Below are 18172 nucleotides of genomic sequence, written 5' to 3'. Positions count from 1 at the left end.
TCTATTAAATACTGAAGCACCAGGTTGCCTCAGTGACTGGTTTGTTTAGCCGAGCACTTGGCCAAAACCGCTAGTCTGGGAAGAGTTATTGGGTATAACACTGTTGGAATTTATTTTACCAGGATCTTAGATCTACTCACAAGTATGAACTTCTAAAACGATAATAAACACATATAAAGTTTAGGAAACCTTACATTGGTTGTAGCAGAATAATATGTCTTCTTCTACTCAGATCTCTAACACTTGTATCCTTTCTGTCGCAGAGTACTATCACCAAGATCTGAGTCTGAATGTCCTTCTCTTTGATTTGGATTCTTCACGATCTTCAAGACTATGATTGAGGTACCACTTGCTGTGTGTGGGCACTACTCTATCACTCAAGGTTATTTCGAAATTTGGTAGAAGAAAAGAGAGAATGAGAGGGTCGGCTATAGAGAGAAAGTGGATGGCTAAATTTTCTGAAAGACAATCTCCTGAATTACTGAAAAATCTCTTATTTTATTGTGAGCCATCACTTTCTATTTATAGGCAACCACTAGGTTTAGGTTAGTAATTATTTGGCATTAAAATAATGAAAAATAATAATTGGAAAAAAGCTATTCAAGTGGCCGGCCACGGTGTTAATGGGCCCCACTTGGAATTTTGCAATTTTAACACTTATGCAAAGTGTAAGTATACTTCATCGCTGATTATTACATCAGTGTAACTCCAAAGAATTGATGAGATAGGGACTTAGTCTTTCGAATCATATAATCATAATCACATTCCACTGTATTGACAGTATTGTAATTGTGAATGACTATATGTTCTGGACTTAACAGATTTTGTGCATATATTAAACCATAAGCATGAAAACTACATGTTAACATAAATCACTTCTAATTCTCTTATTGATAACAAATCAGATTAGATTGTAATGGCTTTTATTTAGGGCATAAAATCCCAACATACTCCCACTTGCACTAACATAAAACAAGTTGTGCATTCCAATCAATTTGTTGTCTTGATCTTCAGATCAAGTGTAGTATATTTGACTCAACCCAAATTTCTAGAACCAAGTTCATAAAACATTATGCAACATCCTTTACTATATGCATTACTCATCAAGGGATACTGAAATCCTTACTGCTTATTAAGTACATCTAATTAAACAAAAGACATATCTCTCATTCTTTAAAGATTGAAACAGAGATAATACAGTGTAGAATTTTTTTCATTTGAATAACTTTCTGGTAATTTCAAATCTACAAAGTTATATATCTTCACTGATGGAACTTGAATTATTATAGATGGGTTTTTACACTCTACTAGAATAACTCCTCCACCCCCAGAGTAACCACCATCTCGAATTCTCAATGAGTTGGTGTAGATATAAAGATTACTAATATATAGTTCCTTAATATCTAACATATAGGTCACTTTCATAAATCTTTCTTGACTGTCCTCTAATGTTCCTTATTTGATTACATCTCAGATGGCTCCCACTCAACAGTAGGTGTCTGGTTAAATTATTTTAACCTCTTACTATTGTTTTGAGGGATATCTAGTTGTTACATTTTATCTTAGTCTGAAACTGTAAGTTCCTTTAAGACTAAGTCATCAACATAGCAATCTAGTATTTTAAATGAAGTGTAAAATACTTGCTAGAGATTAAGTAATCAAATTAAGATACCATAAAATTTTATGAGGATTAGAAATCTTTGCTCAAGTCATTCGAATAGACTACGCAAGAATTCTTCTATCTTATTCTCATAATTCTGATAAGTTATTTCTATCCATATGAATGGTTAGATTTACTTTCTCAGTAGTGTTCTTAAGTTCCTATCACAAGAGTCAACCAAATGAATATGGGTAAAGAATTTTAAAATTCTCCCACTCAATTAAGGTAGTGTGATACATTGTCAAAGAACTTTATTGGTATCAATTTTTATTACAATAGTAAATATAAACGGGAACATATAATCAAGATCAAGAATTTATTCTGATAATAGCTAATTCATTATATTACTTCCATGTTTAAAATTATGTGTAACAAAGAGTATTGTGGTATATAGTCCACCCCTAAGTATATAAAGATTATGATCCATCCCTAAGGGATATAGAGATCACGGTTCTCTAAGTGTTATAGAGATTATGTGGAGTTACGAATATAATTCAGAGTTCAATAGATATAAAAGATCGTTGAATTACATATTATTCTTAACTTTTTCTCCACCCCTATCAAATCAAAAAATCTTTTTATTAAACAAATTCTTAATAATTGTTTTAGGATTAACAATTATTCATAAACATAGAAAATAAATTCTTAGTGTTTATGTAGTATTAACTCTTTGAAGAGTTTAAGATACTATAGAATTTGTATCAATAATAAAAACACATACACATACAAACATATAAATTTAATTGGTATTGGTTACACAAGATAAAGTAAATGAAGCTCAATTTATAAATTGCAATTTATCTCCAAAATAGAAAACTTTATTATAAAATTTTCCAAAATTAAAGGAATTGTTTGCAACAATATAAAAAATAGGAAATAAAATCCCAAACTAATAATTGAAATCCAAACTGTTATGAAACTAAAACAATTAATTCAAAAATAAATAAAAAAACGAGCTTCATCTTCATCTTGGACGAACTCCACCCCTTGTCCAACTTTCCGTTTCAACTCGCTAAGATAGCATCCGAGTTCAAGCAGCTTGAGCTGTAATAAGAAGAAAAACAAATAAACATGGTTAGTAGGTCCGGAATTAATAATCCAAATGGATAATAATTCACTAAAACTCATCAGTTTATAAGAAAAGAAATACCTTGTTTCTTTCAAAGAAGTTTAGGACATTGGGGTTTCCAATGGCCTTTTTCATTGCAGTAGAAGCACTTTCCTTTTAGTGTATCACCAGGAGTAGCAGCCTTTTTCTTTTTAACTGTTTTCACAGCTTGAATAGGCTTCTTGCTATTCTTCCACTTCTTCTTTGTCTTGGGTTTGGAAGTAGAGGCAAAGTTTGCCTCAACTTTAATCGTCCCATTACCATTTCTAGAATTATGAGGTTTACTCCCTTTCTTCTTGGATCCTCCAATCAAATTTTCATATGTCTGAAGGTCATTGACTAACGTGTGAAAGTCTTGTTCCTTCTTATTCATGACATAATTTGATGTGTAGGGCAGAAAAGCTGGAGTCAGACTATTCAAGATAAGACTCACTTGAGTTGTCTGATCCATTTCAGCTCCATGATTCTGGGCTTCCTAGAAATAACTTGCCATCTAGAGAAGGTGATCACGGATATTCTGATGGGGTTCCATCTGTGCATTGATAAATTTCTTTGTCGCATCAAAGCGAGACTGAATTGATGCCATTCCGAATAGCTCAGTTAACTTCGTCATGATTTCTGCAGCCGTGACAGTGTTTACAAACCTTGTTTTTAAGGTGTCAACCATGCTGGAAAGCATGAAGTATCGAGCTTTGTTGTTAGCATTATGCCAACGCTCGTACTTCTCTTTAACATCTTTAGTTGCATTGTCACTCGACTGTTCAGGAGACGGCTCAGTTAACACAAACAAGGAACTTTCACCTATGAGAGCAATGTTAATGTTCTCTTTCCATTTTGGGAAGTTCGATCAATTCAGCTTATTATCAGTCAACAGTGACAACATGGGATTGGTCATGGTCATATTGGATACTACAAATAACAATAAATAGAAATCAATTAAGGTTTAACACAAAATCTCATTCAGAAATTATTAGCACATAGCAAGTAGGAATGACAAGTGAAAATACTAAAACATACAATCCTAAATAATTTCCAAGATTTTCTACAAACTGATATCAGTGTTCAGTTTAGGCGAGAGTCAAAGCTACCATCCATTGAATAGAGTTGTCAGCTCATCTAAAATGATAAACATTCTAGCAACCTTTTATTCGATCAAGATGTGAATCCAGCGTTGTCCCGTTTAGGCGAGAGTCAAGGCTATTCTATCTTATGAGCTTCCACCATTGTTTCATACTTTTGTAAGCCTTATTAAAGTCGCCACCATTAGGGTGATCCATACTAAAATAAAACACTTACAAAGAGTACTTATCTTTCGAGATTATACGGCGCTAATTGCTAATGAACGGTCCTCCATTAAGGAGGATTACTCACTAAAACAATAGCTATGTAAAACCAACAATGGAAATCGAATATCCTAATAATAACTCATTATTTAAAATGTATTTTCTTTTATTATTTATTTAAATCTATTTATTTTAAATATAGATATATTTATTTAATTAAAATTTCCAATTTAGAATAAAATTCTTAATAAAATTTAATTTAATATTTATAAAATTATACTTAGATGGATACGAAAAATAAAATGAATTATTTCCATCTTAGTAATAATCTTTCAATAAATATTAATAAAATTATTTAATTTAAGTTGTATTAATTTAAATTAATTTGCAACTCAAATTTAATTTTCTATAAATATATATTGTATTTCGAAAAATTAAAGTATATAATAATACAATTTTTGAAATGCTCTAAAATAAAATAAATATAAATAAACATTACTAATATTTCAAGCAAAAAAAAAAATTATATCTATCTAGATTTTTTATGACTAATTAATTCATTTTCTAATCATAATATGTTTTAGTTTATTTATTAATCTTAAATGAAAAAATCATTGATTGAAGTTGTTTCAAAATTAATTAATTCACAACTTTAATCTATTTTTCAAAATAAATTAAAAAATATCTTGCATATTTAATGAAATTTCAAAAAAGAATTGATTAATAAAAAAAATATTCTGAAAATTATTCAAATTTAAGTTGTTATGAAATTTTTTTTAAAAAAAATAACTTAAAATAATTCTCTATTTAATTAAATATCATGAAAATAATAATATTTAAGTATCATGATGAAAATCAACTTAGATATTTAATTTTCATTTTAATTAAATGTATTAAATTCAAAAAATAAATAATTAAGTATAGAGGAGTCTTAATTATTAATTCTAGTTTAATACTAGGAAAATATACTTAACTTAGATTGTACCAAAAATTAATTATTAAACAATTAATTTTAATCTAAAATATTTTCCTGATTTGATATTAGAAAAAATAACTAGTACTAGAAATAACCATCTAGAATATATTTCAATTTAACTGAGTGTCTTTTCTAAAATTTAAAAAAAAAAAGTTAAGTTGTTATAGAAAAAATCTAAAAATATCCAACTTAAATATTTTTTAAATAAAATTTAATTAAATATCAAAATTAAGTTGTAACCACCTAATTAAAAAAAAATATTTCATTTTAAGTTGATTTTAAAAAAAAATAACTTAAAAAATATCTTCAGAATCTTCAATAACCGATTCCTAGAATTCCTCAACTTAATTTTAATATTCAAAAGATATTCAAATTTAAGTTGACAAAAAAAAATAGTTAGAAATAACTAATTTTACAACTTAAATAGGAACATTTAATGAAATAATAAAATTAAGCTTCAGAAAGAATCTAGTTAGTTATAATTATTTATTTAATTAAATACAAGAAAAATACAGATAGTTTATCTAGGAATAATTTCATTAAACTAAGAGTGTTTTTCTTAGAATTAACTTTAAAATATAAAAATGAAAAAAAAAATCATATATTTTAAAAGTTAATTATGTTGCTAATCAATTTTATTAGGTTAAACTAATTTAATTAACCTAGTACAATTATCCAAATCAGGCAAATGGGCCTTCACAGTTGGGGTTATTCATGTGGGGGGGAGCTGAGTTCAGTATGTCGTACCCACTACTATTGGCCCCCTAACTCTCACACAAAGCCCAAAAGAGAGGAATTTAACCTTAAAGTGTACAACTGTTATTAATTGAATAGACTCAAAAACTAAATGGGCCTAAATAAAATCTATCATGGTGTGACATTTTATTTAGCAACCTAGTTCATAAAAAAAAATGAACAACCTATATGTATCTATAACATAAAGTAAACATATAGGCTCACACAGGCATACAGATTTGGATGGATCCTATCATGTTACTAGGTCATACACAGATGAAAGAAGAATATAAAATTTACCTGTTACAAATTATTTACTTGACCTATTGACAATTGAACTATGGGTTAAAATCAGATCATTGGATCTGTCAACAAGTTAACCATGTCAATTTAGATCAAGCAATAGTATGTTTTATAAAACTTACACACAAGCTAAAAACACATACTCCTGCAACAAGTTGAATTGGATAGTTGGATGTAGGATTTATTTAATTTTAAATTAATTAATTAAAAAAAATAAAAAAAATTCGAAAACAATAATAAAAAAAATATTTTCGGTTTTTAAAATAAATTTAAATAAAAAAAAATTAAAATTAAAACGTACAATTTTGAAAAAAAATTAGGTTTCAACTAACCTAAATCTCTTTTAAGAAAAATGCTAACTATCTTTTAAATTTCATGTTATTTTATAAATTAAATATTAAATAAAATAAAATGATAATTAAATATCATTTTCTGAATTTATAATTTAATTTAAATAAAAAAAATAACAAAATTTAAAATATCGTGATTATAGTAATCTTATTTTAAATTTAAATAAGGTCAAATAATTTAAATAATAGAATAATTTAAAAAATATATATTAATATCTGACCTTAAATTTAAAAAATAAGATAAAATAATCAAATTTAAAAAATAAGATAAAAAATTAAGCAAAAAGATAGATTTTTACCTATTTTCAAGTTCAAATTACACGAATATCTTAAATTAATTTTAAAAAATTCAATTAATTTATTTTTGATAATTAGATTTGAAATATGAAAAGTAAAAATCAAAATACAAAACTACACAAAAATTCGGAAGTTAATTCCATGAAATAGCATGAAAACACGAAGAAAAACGAAAAAAAAATGTGACTTGTATGGATGGTATGTAGTTGCATACTCATCCGCGCGCGCCACAAGGTGATCAGCCGAGAAAAACTCGACGCCAGGGGTCCCTGCATGATTTCCGCGCGCGGAGATAAGGGATTCAGACATCCCTGGGCGTGTCACTCGGACAAAACCTTGTCCTGACACGCTCCTGACCGAGCGAATGGGTGATTCGCGCGCGTGGGATGAGGGTGATCACCTTATCCTTTTTCAAAACTTCAAAAAATCATAACTAATTCAAGTAAAATTGAAATTGAGTTCTGTAAAAAAAAATGAATTGCTTAATTTTTTCCAAACTATCCAAAAAATAATAATTCCAGAAACGAAAAATTCAATTATTTTTCATAAAATTTTACAAACATCAATCAATCATCAAATAACACACAAATCAACATGAAACCATCCAAATCACACACAAATCGTTTTAAGTCCAAATTTCTTGAAACTAAATTAGTTACCATGGCTTTGAGGCCAGTTGTTGGAATTTATTTTACCAGGATCTTAGATTTACTAACAAGTATGTTGTTTAACATCCTAAATATGAATTTCTAAAATGATAATAAACACATATAAAGTTTAGGAAACCTTACATTGGTTGCAGCGGAATAATATGTCTCCTTCCACTCAGATCTCTAACCCTTGTATCATTTCTGTCGCAGAGTATCACCAAGATCTGAGTCCGAATGTCCTTCTCTTCAATTTGGATTCTTCACGATCTTCCAGACTATGATTGAGGTACCACTTGATGTGTGTGGGAACTACTCTATCACTCAAGGTATTCGAAATTAGAAGAAGAAAAGAGAGAGGGAGGGGGTCGGCTATAGAAGGATAGTGATTGGCTCAATTTTCTGAAGGCAATCTCTTGAATCACTTGAAACTCTTATTTTGGTGTGAGACATCACTATCTATTTATAGGTAACCACTAGGTTTAGGTTAGTAATTATTTTGCATTAAAATAATGAAAATATTAATTGGAAAAAACCTCTCCAAGTGGCCGACCATGGTGTTAATGGGCCCCACTTGGAATTTTGCAATTTTAACAATTTTCATTTCTATTTTCTCAAAAACGCCAATTTTCTAATTCTAACCATTTAAACGCCAAAACTAATTATTTAATAACTAAAATAAATTATTAAATAATATTGTCATTTAACATAATTATTAATTAGACATATAGAGTCTCTTAATTAATAAATAAAACCTAGCATCTCTTTTCTTTACAATTTTGCCCTTCCTTAGTGAAAAATTCATAAACTAAACATAGTCTTACAAGCAGTATGGTCTCAACTAGAATGGGGACCATGGACCTATATTACTGAGCTTCCAATAAGCTGAACCGAATTTACCAAGTAAATTCCCTAACTTATTAATTCCTTGTTGAATCCACTTTTAGAACTTGGAATTGCACTCTCAGTTATATAGAACGCTCTATATGTTCCACCATATAGATACGCTATCACATTTAACCATCGTTATAATCTCAATTGATCAAAGATCCTCTATATAGATGATTTACGCCGAGTAGGGATATATTTACCGTTTCACCCCTCAATGTATTTTGCTCCTTTAAACACTTAGCTACCTGTAAATGATGTTTTAGTGAACTAAAATATAATCACTGAAACAAGAGCTCTTCCATTTACTTCTATTTAACTAAGCTCGAAGGAAATCATCACTTGACTTCTAAACACCTATAGAAGCTATAGATTCCATATTTATGTTTAGCGCTCCCACTCAATCATACTATCATGTTCCCAAAATGTACGTATCACCTTGACCAAAAAGTAGGCTTAACTAACAAATCAAAGGACATGAATAGCACTCCTGAGATTGAGCCTAAGCATATCAGGATTTAGATCGTTTGATCTAAGATCAACTAGTGATATTGACTTGGAAAGACACAACGGTAAGTATTATAATATCTTAACTAAGATCAATAGGGTCCAGTCCAATATATACTACATACATTCGAAACTAGTATGCTTTGCCAATGTTCTGGAAAGAACATAACACTTATGCAAAGTGTAAGTATACTTCATCGCCGATTATCACATCAATGTAAATCCAAAGCACTGATGAAACAGGGACTTAGTCTTTCGAATCATATAATCACAATCACATTCCACTGTGTTGACAGCATTGTAATTGTGAATGACTATATGTTCTGGACTTAACAAATTTTGTGCATATATTAAACCATAAGCATAAAAACTACATGTTAACATAAATCACTTCTAATTCTCTTATTGATAACAAATCAGATTAGATTGTAATGGGTTTTATTTAGGGCATAAAATCCCAACAGCCACTAGGTGCTATTTTTGCTCTATTTTTATTAATTTTTTATTCCAAATAAATCAACCCTAACCCTAGTTGAAATTAGTATAAAAGGAAAGCTATGGTCTCATTATCCAACAAATGCTTCAAAAGCTAAAAACTTAGTTTTCTCTCTTTGACAACTAGGTTTATGAGACTTCATCTTCTTCCTTTCTTCTTCTAATTTTGAAATCATATAGCAATCTTCACAAACCAAATTCAAGCTTTCGTGATTGAGTGCATGCCCACACATAACAAGTGAGTCCTGAATCGTAGTGTGTAAGACTGTGAAGAATCCAAACAACAGAAGGAGTTTCGGGCTCAGATCTTGGTGATACTCTGCTACAGAAAGGATACAAGGGTTAGAGATCTAAGCGGAAGGAGTCATTTAAATCTGCTGCAAATAATGTAAGGTTTATCATACCTTTTATGTGTTTATTTTATATCGTTTTAAAAGTTCATGTTTAGGATGTTAAAAACATACTTGTTAGTAAATCTAGATCCTGGTAAAATATCACTACTACAAGGAAAGGCCTTTTATCCCGATTTTTAAGGCTTTTTATCCCGGTTTTCGCTAATATAAAAACCGGGATGTATGCCAGTGGGATAAAAAGTATTTAAAAAGTACCCCTTTTATCCCGGTTTTTAGAGAAAAGTGGGATAAAAGGGTACTTTTGATCCCACTTTTGATGAAAAAAGTGGGATAAAATGTACCCTTTTATCCCACTTTTTATGAAAAAACTGGGATAAAAAGGTGCATTTTATCCCACTTTTTTTTTTATATATAAAATTTAAAAGTGACCTTTAATTTGAAATGTATATATAGATTTTTTATATTTTTTCTTTTAATTTTATTACATTTCATTTCATTTATTTTTTTCAATAATAATAAATATAATTTTTATTTTTATAATTATATAGCGTATGTATAAAAAAAACTTAATTTAAAATAAATGATTAATATCATTTTTAATAACAACAATAATAATTTGTAAGTTCAATTCTAAATAACACTTTACATATTATGCATAAATCTCTAAATTAAATACTACACATTGTCTAAAAAAATACAATAAAAGACTACTAGTTAATTTTTATATATCAAGGGAAGCAATTGACTTAACCACTGTTGTCGAAGCGGTAAGAGATGATCGTCCTCAGAATATTGGGATAGGCCGCCAAACTGTCAATTTAAAAAAAATAAAACTAATTAAGAAGATAATACTTTTATATGTTTGTATTTATAGTAAAGATGAGTATATACTTACTTTTGCTTTTATGGCTTCAATGGGATTTGAATGTTGAAGCATATCACGAATGTAAGTTAGTACATAGTAACCACATTCGTAATTGTATGGTTGCTTTGGACAAGCAAAGGTCCATATCTCCGGTCCATTTTTGCCAAATACAATAGCATTTGAACTAATATTTGCATATGCACTGTTAAAGACATTAAAAAAAATTATAATTTAAGCTTTTAGAATTTATTAATTGATGATTATATTAGAATGAATAACTTAAAGTTCTAAACTTACGCCTTTATCATCTGAGCAATGTCTGACGAGATTTTAGATTTAAGCGGGTTTAAGAATACAACTCTTCCCGATGTCATTGCTATAATCAACATCCAATGCTTGCTGAAAAAAGTAACAATGTTATATTAATATAAAAATAAATATCATAGGAAAAGTGAAAGAGATGTGTGATTCTTACCCTATGTTCCATGGTATAAAATAGTATTGTCCTACATGAGTCATAGTGTTTAACCAAATTGATAATTGATTGATGGCTATCACCTTGTCCTGCTCATTGTTATAACTAAGAAGCTCGACATCATAAAACTTGTATAACTCTTTTTGTCTTTGATTTAAATTTTCCCAAATGCATCTGTTTAAAAAAGAAAAAAAAAATCAAATAGAGTCCTAAAAAAATGGGCAGAGTTTCCCTTATTTCCATAACATTCCCGAAATTTTTTTAAGTGCATAGCAATACAACAAATGGGTAGAATTTTTCCTTATATCTCCACACAATCAATCAAACCCAGAACCTACTTCCCTACGGATGAATATCTAAGATATTCAAACTCCACTAACATAATATATGACTATATGATATATTAATCAAAGTTAATGAAATACCTTAGTCCAAATAGCATAGCTGAACCCGTAAGTTCATCTTGGGTGGCCACTTGTATGACATCTTCGGAAGTTATGTAGATGTGAACTCGGTAGAATAAGGATGGGTTAACAGGAACCCTCACAAACTCATTTTTACCTTTTACTCTCATATATTCCAAGAACATGGCCTGAAGAGAAATATGAGTCTTGTCAAGTACCTCTGCAATGAATTTCTCATAAGATTTAGTGGAATCAAGATGTTCCACTATCTTCTCTTTTCCTTTACATTTCTCTTTCCCCTTCGAGTTGTTTGAACTATGAAGCTTCTTAATTAGAGAACCCTACATAATTACAAGTAAAATTGTAATACAATTCATATATAATTTAACATTAATGTAAATATAAGTAAATTATTCCATACCTCTTCAGTCAAAATCAATTCCCTAGGCCAAGGAACCAATTTGTTACATGCATCACAAACATAGCGTATTGCACCTCTTGGATATGGGATTTCAGCTTCCCCTTGAATAACTTGTGTGATTTGAACCCGTGCATAATCATTTGTAATTATGTCACCATGATATGAAAAGTAACCAACTGCCTCAATTATGACACCCTCAGCCACAACATTGTCAATGTTATCCGAACATAATTTTACACTTTGACTTACATCCTCATAGTCCATTGGTTCTTGGTGTTCATAGTTGCCACTCGGTTCTTGGTGTTCATAGTTGCCACTCGGTTCTTGGTCTTCATTTTCCAAGGGTTGTTCTTGTTCTTCATAGATGTCGGTCGGTTCTTGGTCTTCATTTGCCAAGGGTTGTTCTTGTTCTTCATAGATGTCGGTCAGTTCTTGGTCTTCATGTCGCTGTTCATTTCTATATTCATTGTCTAAGGCTTGAAGCTCTTCTGTTTGTGCATTTTTTTCTGCTTTTAGCCTTTCAATTTCAGCTTTTAATCTTTTGATTTCAGCGACATGTTCACTATCGACATTGACCTCAACTCTTTTCTTTCTTTGAGTTCTACCAAACACGGTAGAAATCTTGGCAAATGACCTGCAACATAATGTACCAACTTAGTTAGACTCTAAAATATATATAAAAAAAAAGAAGAAGTAATATGACTCAATTAAAGAAACATCATACCCAGCAGCTCTAACACGACCTGGGTGCTCAGGTGTGCCTAAAGCTTGCGTTAAGATATCATTCCGACCCTTAGCTTCGATTTCACCAGTACTAACTTTCTCTTTTAATTCATTCTATGAAACAAACCAATGACAAAGTTAGTAACAAATATAAATGTTATTGTTTTTTCTTACCATAATTGACATACTAACTATTTTCTGCTCAATTTCCTTGTCATATTCTGCGATCAAAATATTGTTCTTTGTCCGTGCTCTCATCCAGAGTTGGTATCTCTCAACATTGTCAACACCGAGTTCTTTTTTCTATATATAAAAACTAGATTAAATTCTATTGGCGTGATTAAAAGACAAAAACCATATAAATATAAATATAAAATTGTGGTGGGATATCACATCGGTCACAAAAGACAAAAACCAAATAATGGCTCTTACTATACGCAAGGGAAATGCCATTTTTCATGTTTTATTTATGTAGACTTTAATTGCTGATTAATGACAATAAATAGAGAGGGCGTGGATGATGATGGTGTAATGCATTGTCAAAATATATTTAGATATTCTAAATCCCATTTTTTTTTTTTTTCAGAAAACATATAACTACATAATAGATATATATAGATAGATAGATAGAGTGATTAGAGAGTTGGAGTTGAGTTCATTCCCCATTTGGGCAAACCAATCTGTGTGGAATATACACAAGGAATCCGGTAGCATATACTAATATTGCACATGGAGGTTGCATTGAAATGAAGCAGCCAAACAAGGAATAAGTGTTAATTACTTAACCAAACAAGTGAGAAGAATGAGATTATTATGCATGACAGATAGTCCATTATATATAAAAGTGTTGGGTTTACAATATCATCAACAAAAAACTATACCACTTTTCTTCACATAATCATCATAATGGAAAACTGAGCTTAGGAGGAACATCACATGTATGTTCATTTTCACATGCCAATATTCTAACTACTCTTCAACATCATCCTCTTTAGATGAGACATAAATATTATTTCTCAGGGTCAAAGCTTGTTCTTACTATGCATTTATATTTGTATGGGGATGTTTCTCTCATGATTTAATATATTATGTACAATTTTTAGGATAAGAGTGATGGGGGATACAAATATCCAATTGATTTTTTGATAAGCATCCAATCCAATACTATACTTTAGTATTTACTTCCCAGTACCGCCACACCTTTTTTAATCTTGTCGAAGTCATACAATTTATTTTCAAGCAGATACTATACCAAATATAAATATGCTGTGTAAGGAAATCATACAATAAAAATTGTTCCATATTTGAATCAAATAAATTAATTACCAATTTAGTCATCTTCTCAAGTAATATAAATATATAAATTGTATTGCAACAATTTTCAACCATAGATTATTATTACCTGTATACCTTTCTTAAAGTTTTTCATCAACTAATAGAAAATATATCAAGAAAAACACCAAAGAGGGCACTAGGTACCCGTAGGATGTAATCCATTGCCTCATTTCGAATACATGTATGTTTAATAAAAGAATGAATAAGTTTTCAAATCTTGACAAAGCGAAATTTGAAAAAAAAAATGAAAATAAAAAAAAACCAGCAAGAAAATTTAGGAGCAGAACAGAACTTACCCTTCTACGTTCTGAGCTTCACAGTAATTTCTGAAGTTAACGCATACGTTTTTAAGTCTCATTGCCCCAATACTGTTTGATCAGAAGACCACATATTAATCTTATAATAAACCTCAATCATTAGACATATTTTCCAAGCAGTGTATTACAGTTTCCAAAGGAATATATTATTATTATTATATAACATAAAGGAATGTTTGGAAAAGTTGCCGAGAACCAAATCTGGGAATGAGTACCTGCTGCTGTTATCTTTCTCACACAGTAACAATTTCCAGCAACAACAATTAATAGAAACAAACAGATGCAAGAGAAGAGTGGAGAAGTAGTGAGCTGTTATATATTCAATGAAAATAGAGAATATATCTCTTACAGTAGAAAAGAAACAATATTGAGTATGAACTCTTACAGTGGTAGAGAGCAAGAGCCCTCCAATGTCGATTGGAGTGGATGGAATTCTGGAGTTTGGGCTGGGGTTAATTTTTGGGTTTGGGCGAGGATTTAGACGAGAGGGTTTGGGCGAGAGGGTTTGCGTGAGGGTTTGGGCGAGGGTTTCTGGGTTTGGGCGAGAGGGTTTCTAGGTTGTACTATGTCAATCGACCGAGCAGAGATGGTTGAAGTTTTGGGATTTTAGGGATGACCTTTTATCCCGGTTATTAGTTAAAAACCGGGATAAAAGGGTTTCACACTAAACCCTTTTATCCCGGTTTTTAACTAATAACCGGGATAAAAGGTTTCCCTAAAAAATTTATCCCCTGTTTGGCAAACTCATAAAAATCGAATCTTGAAATTATTTTTTTGCCTTTAATATTTTTTTTTTAACTTTCTACCAAACAGAGCCCTTGTCTAAAAAAATATTTGCTGCATATTTGAGGCGCCAAATCTAAAAGTGGGATAAAAAGTCTTTATATATCTTTTATCCCATTTTTTATTTTTGTTAACTAAAAAAGTGGGATAAAAGGTCCCCTTTCTTGTAGTGTATATTCCAAAAACTGGCCTCAGAGCCATGGGAATTGATTTACTTTCAAGAAATTGGGACTTAAAACGATGGATGTATGATTTGGATGTGATTCATGTTGATCTATCTATTTATTGATAATTGTTTGGTGTTTGTAAATTTTTTACGTAAAATAATTAGAATTTTATTCTAAAATTATTTTTGTTGGATAGTATGGGAAAAATTAAGCAATTCATTTTTTGCAGAACTTAATTTCAATTTTATTTGAATTAGTTATGAATTTTTGAAAATTGGAAAAGTCTTAGGGGTGGTGACACCCCATACGCGCGCAAATTCCCTATTTATAGGGGTTCACGCGCATTCAGACACAGCCATGTCCACGTTTCCTCAAACAAGATGGGTTGATCCTATCTGAAGGGCCCCTGCGCACGCGGACCCGTACGAACATCCGTACCAAATCCAACTTTTTTTTTTCAATTTTTCATTTTTTCATGGATTTTCATGGAATTAACTTCGAATTTTTTGTGTAATTTTGTATTTAAATTTTTATTTTTCATATTTCAATCTAATTATCAGAATTAAATTAAATAATTTTTCGTGCTTATTATTTTATTTTTTAAAATATGGTCAGATTTAAAAATTTATTAATTTCTTTAATATTTATATATTATTTAATTATAAGATCAGATATTTTGATATCTAACATATTTTAAATTAAAAGATAAATTTATCTTTTCTATTTGAAATATTATATTAAAATTATCTTATATGACAAATTAAATAATTAATAAATTTAAAATTAACCTAGATATTTTATAGATATTCTAACCATAATATTTTTAAATTCAAAAATTTGTTATTTTGTTAAATATTTAATTATTTATACATTATAAGTTTAAAAATGATATTTTACTATTTTATATCATTTGACTTATTAGAAATTTAGAAATTATATTTTAAATATTTAAATAACTTAGATATTTTTGTAGAAATTTGAATATTGCTTAATTTAAGATATTTTGACATATAATTAGGATAATTATTATTTATTTATTATTTATTCTTATAATAATTGTAATACCCAATAAAAATATACATATATTTTAAATTTTATTTGTTATACAATTTGTATAAGAATAAGTATTTTATTTATTTCTACTAATAGTGAATAGAGATAATTGCTTAGAATAGTATTGATAGATTTCTAAACATAGTTGAAATTATAGTAAGTGTCAAGGTAAAATTATGGTGTTTTTACGAATTAGGATAATTACTCAATTAAAGCCTAATATGAAAGTCTATTAGAGTTTTATAGATTATTTAGTGGGTTTAATTTATTGTATGAAGTGCATTAAATAACATTATAATGGAATTAATGTAAAAAAAATTCGTAGGTTTGGATAAATTCCCAGGATTAAAAACTGTTTTAGTAAAATGATCATATCTAGAGTTTTAGAGCTCCGATTGAGGTGATTCTAGTGGCGTTGGAAAGATAATTCAAATATCTATAAATTTTGTAGAAATAGCTATATCATAATTCGGAAGTTTTCTAGGTGAAAACGGAGCCTAAAGTTACGAGATAAAGGGGCTTACTTTTAAAATTTAAAAATTAGATATTTGTTGATTTAATAATATTTTAGCATTTTATTCTATATTATTATTTTTAGTTAACCTAAACCTATCAGATATTTCATAATCTTTTTATCAAACCCTAAACTATCATAGTTTTAGTTTTCCTTTCCAAACCAATTAGTCAAGCTTCATTCTTCTTCATGGTTGCTCCTCTCAAACCTTCCACACTTCTTCTTATTTTTCTACCTTCATTCTTAAAGTTTTGGATTTATAATCAAGGCTTGCGGGCTTGACACATCAAATAGAAAGTTGTGAAGAGGTATGAAATATTTTCTTGCTCAATAACCTTAAATGTTATCTAAGGTTCGGACCTATTATATTTTTCGTTTTCAGAAAAAACAAGTTTCAGTAAAGTGATGATATCTTTCTTGATATTGATCCGTTTTTAGAGATTTTTGTATCGTTGGAAAGGTTATTTGATGATCTAAAATTTTTATGAAGAAACAAATAACCAATTCGGTGTTTTTCTAAGTCGAAAATTATCATCTTTCTGCTATGGTTGTAATTCGTTTTCTTTATATTTCCAGAAAAAGTACTTTCACTTAAAATACAATAACTCTCTCAATTCTCATCCATTTTTAATGATCAATATGTGGTTTTAAAGCTTATTCAATTTCCCATAAGTTTTATGAAGAAACGTTTTGTTAATTCGAAGTCATACTATGTCAAAAAGTTAGTTAATTTTTCAATATCATGTGATTCGTTTCTAGAATCTTGTTCTTGCAAAACTGTTTTGGTAAAATTGTAATATCTCTTTGAATATAATTCCAATTTCAAAGATTTTGGTATCATTGGAAAGGGAATTTAATTTCCTAAAACTTTGATGAAGATTTTATCTTCTAGTTCTGAACCATTCAATGTCAAAAGTTTGTATTTTTGCTAAGTTGTGTAATTCGTTACTCCATATTCCTTCTCAAAAATAGTTTCAGTAAAACAATCATAACTCCCTCAGTTTTAATCCATTTTTAATGATCTTTATATCATTGGAAAGATAATGAAATTTCCTATAATTTTTATGAAGACAACTTTCACTGAATTAGTATAATTGTTGGTCAAAAATAGTGATCTTTCTGCTGTACTGTAAGAGTACGAATTTTAATGTTAGGGCCTTGAACCATGTGTTGTTATAGGTAGTAGTGACGAGATAACAAGTCTTAAGCAGTGGGATTTGAGGATCTTGTCCTCAACAAGAAAATTCATTGAGATGCTTGGAGTAGCAAGAAGGTGTTCTTAACAACTGAGGTAAGAAGAGTGGACATCTGTGCACAGGGTGTATGTTGAAACATACAACTGTATTATGGGTTTGTATTTACATGTTTTATGGTAGATTGTTGTTTTATGCTAATGTTATTAGTGTGTGATAGTGATAAGGCTTTTGACTGTTTGTGTGAGGATAGCACTTATAGGTTAGGTTTTCTGCTGCTAGTGTGAGCATAGCACTGCAGGATATATTTTTGGCTGCTT

At 29.5% G+C, this 18172-nt stretch overlaps 1 protein-coding gene across 2 annotated transcripts; it reads right to left on the bottom strand.

The window, feature by feature from the left end:
- Positions 1–10156: 10156 nt before the first annotated feature.
- Positions 10157–12810, bottom strand: LOC133034955 (uncharacterized). 2 transcript variants are annotated; one of them, XM_061110520.1, is made up of 8 exons: positions 12683–12809; positions 12492–12604; positions 11768–12401; positions 11368–11687; positions 10943–11116; positions 10765–10866; positions 10498–10669; positions 10157–10412 (listed from the first exon to the last, which is right to left on the bottom strand). In XM_061110520.1, exons 1-8 carry the CDS (start codon positions 12746–12748, stop codon positions 10317–10319), a joined length of 1677 nt encoding a protein of 558 aa, XP_060966503.1. In that variant the 5' UTR covers positions 12749–12809; the 3' UTR covers positions 10157–10316. The 2 variants fall into 2 exon arrangements, with proteins under 2 accessions (XP_060966503.1, XP_060966504.1); XM_061110521.1 differs by lacking the exons at positions 10157–10412; positions 10498–10669 and having other exon boundaries at positions 10786–10866; positions 11026–11116; positions 12683–12810.
- Between the last annotated feature and the right edge of the window lie 5362 nt (positions 12811–18172).

The sequence above is a fragment of the Cannabis sativa genome, chromosome 2 (assembly GCF_029168945.1).
Source record: "Cannabis sativa cultivar Pink pepper isolate KNU-18-1 chromosome 2, ASM2916894v1, whole genome shotgun sequence".
NCBI lineage: Eukaryota > Viridiplantae > Streptophyta > Magnoliopsida > Rosales > Cannabaceae > Cannabis > Cannabis sativa.
The sequence above is the reverse complement of the archived record's forward strand: the minus strand, read 5'-3'. Positions and strand labels throughout refer to the sequence as shown.

Bases quoted from the DNA above. Each gene is read 5' to 3' on its own strand.
- LOC133034955 (XM_061110520.1), bottom strand. From the start codon at position 12,748: ATGAGAGCACGGACAAAGAACAATATTTTGATCGCAGAATATGACAAG. The intron at 11,688-11,767 runs GTATGGAATAAT...GTAATTATGTAG, and splicing joins AATTGATTTTGACTGAAGAG to GGTTCTCTAATTAAGAAGCT. The intron at 10,867-10,942 runs GTAAGAATCACA...TACTTTTTTCAG, and splicing joins TTTATACCATGGAACATAGG to CAAGCATTGGATGTTGATTA.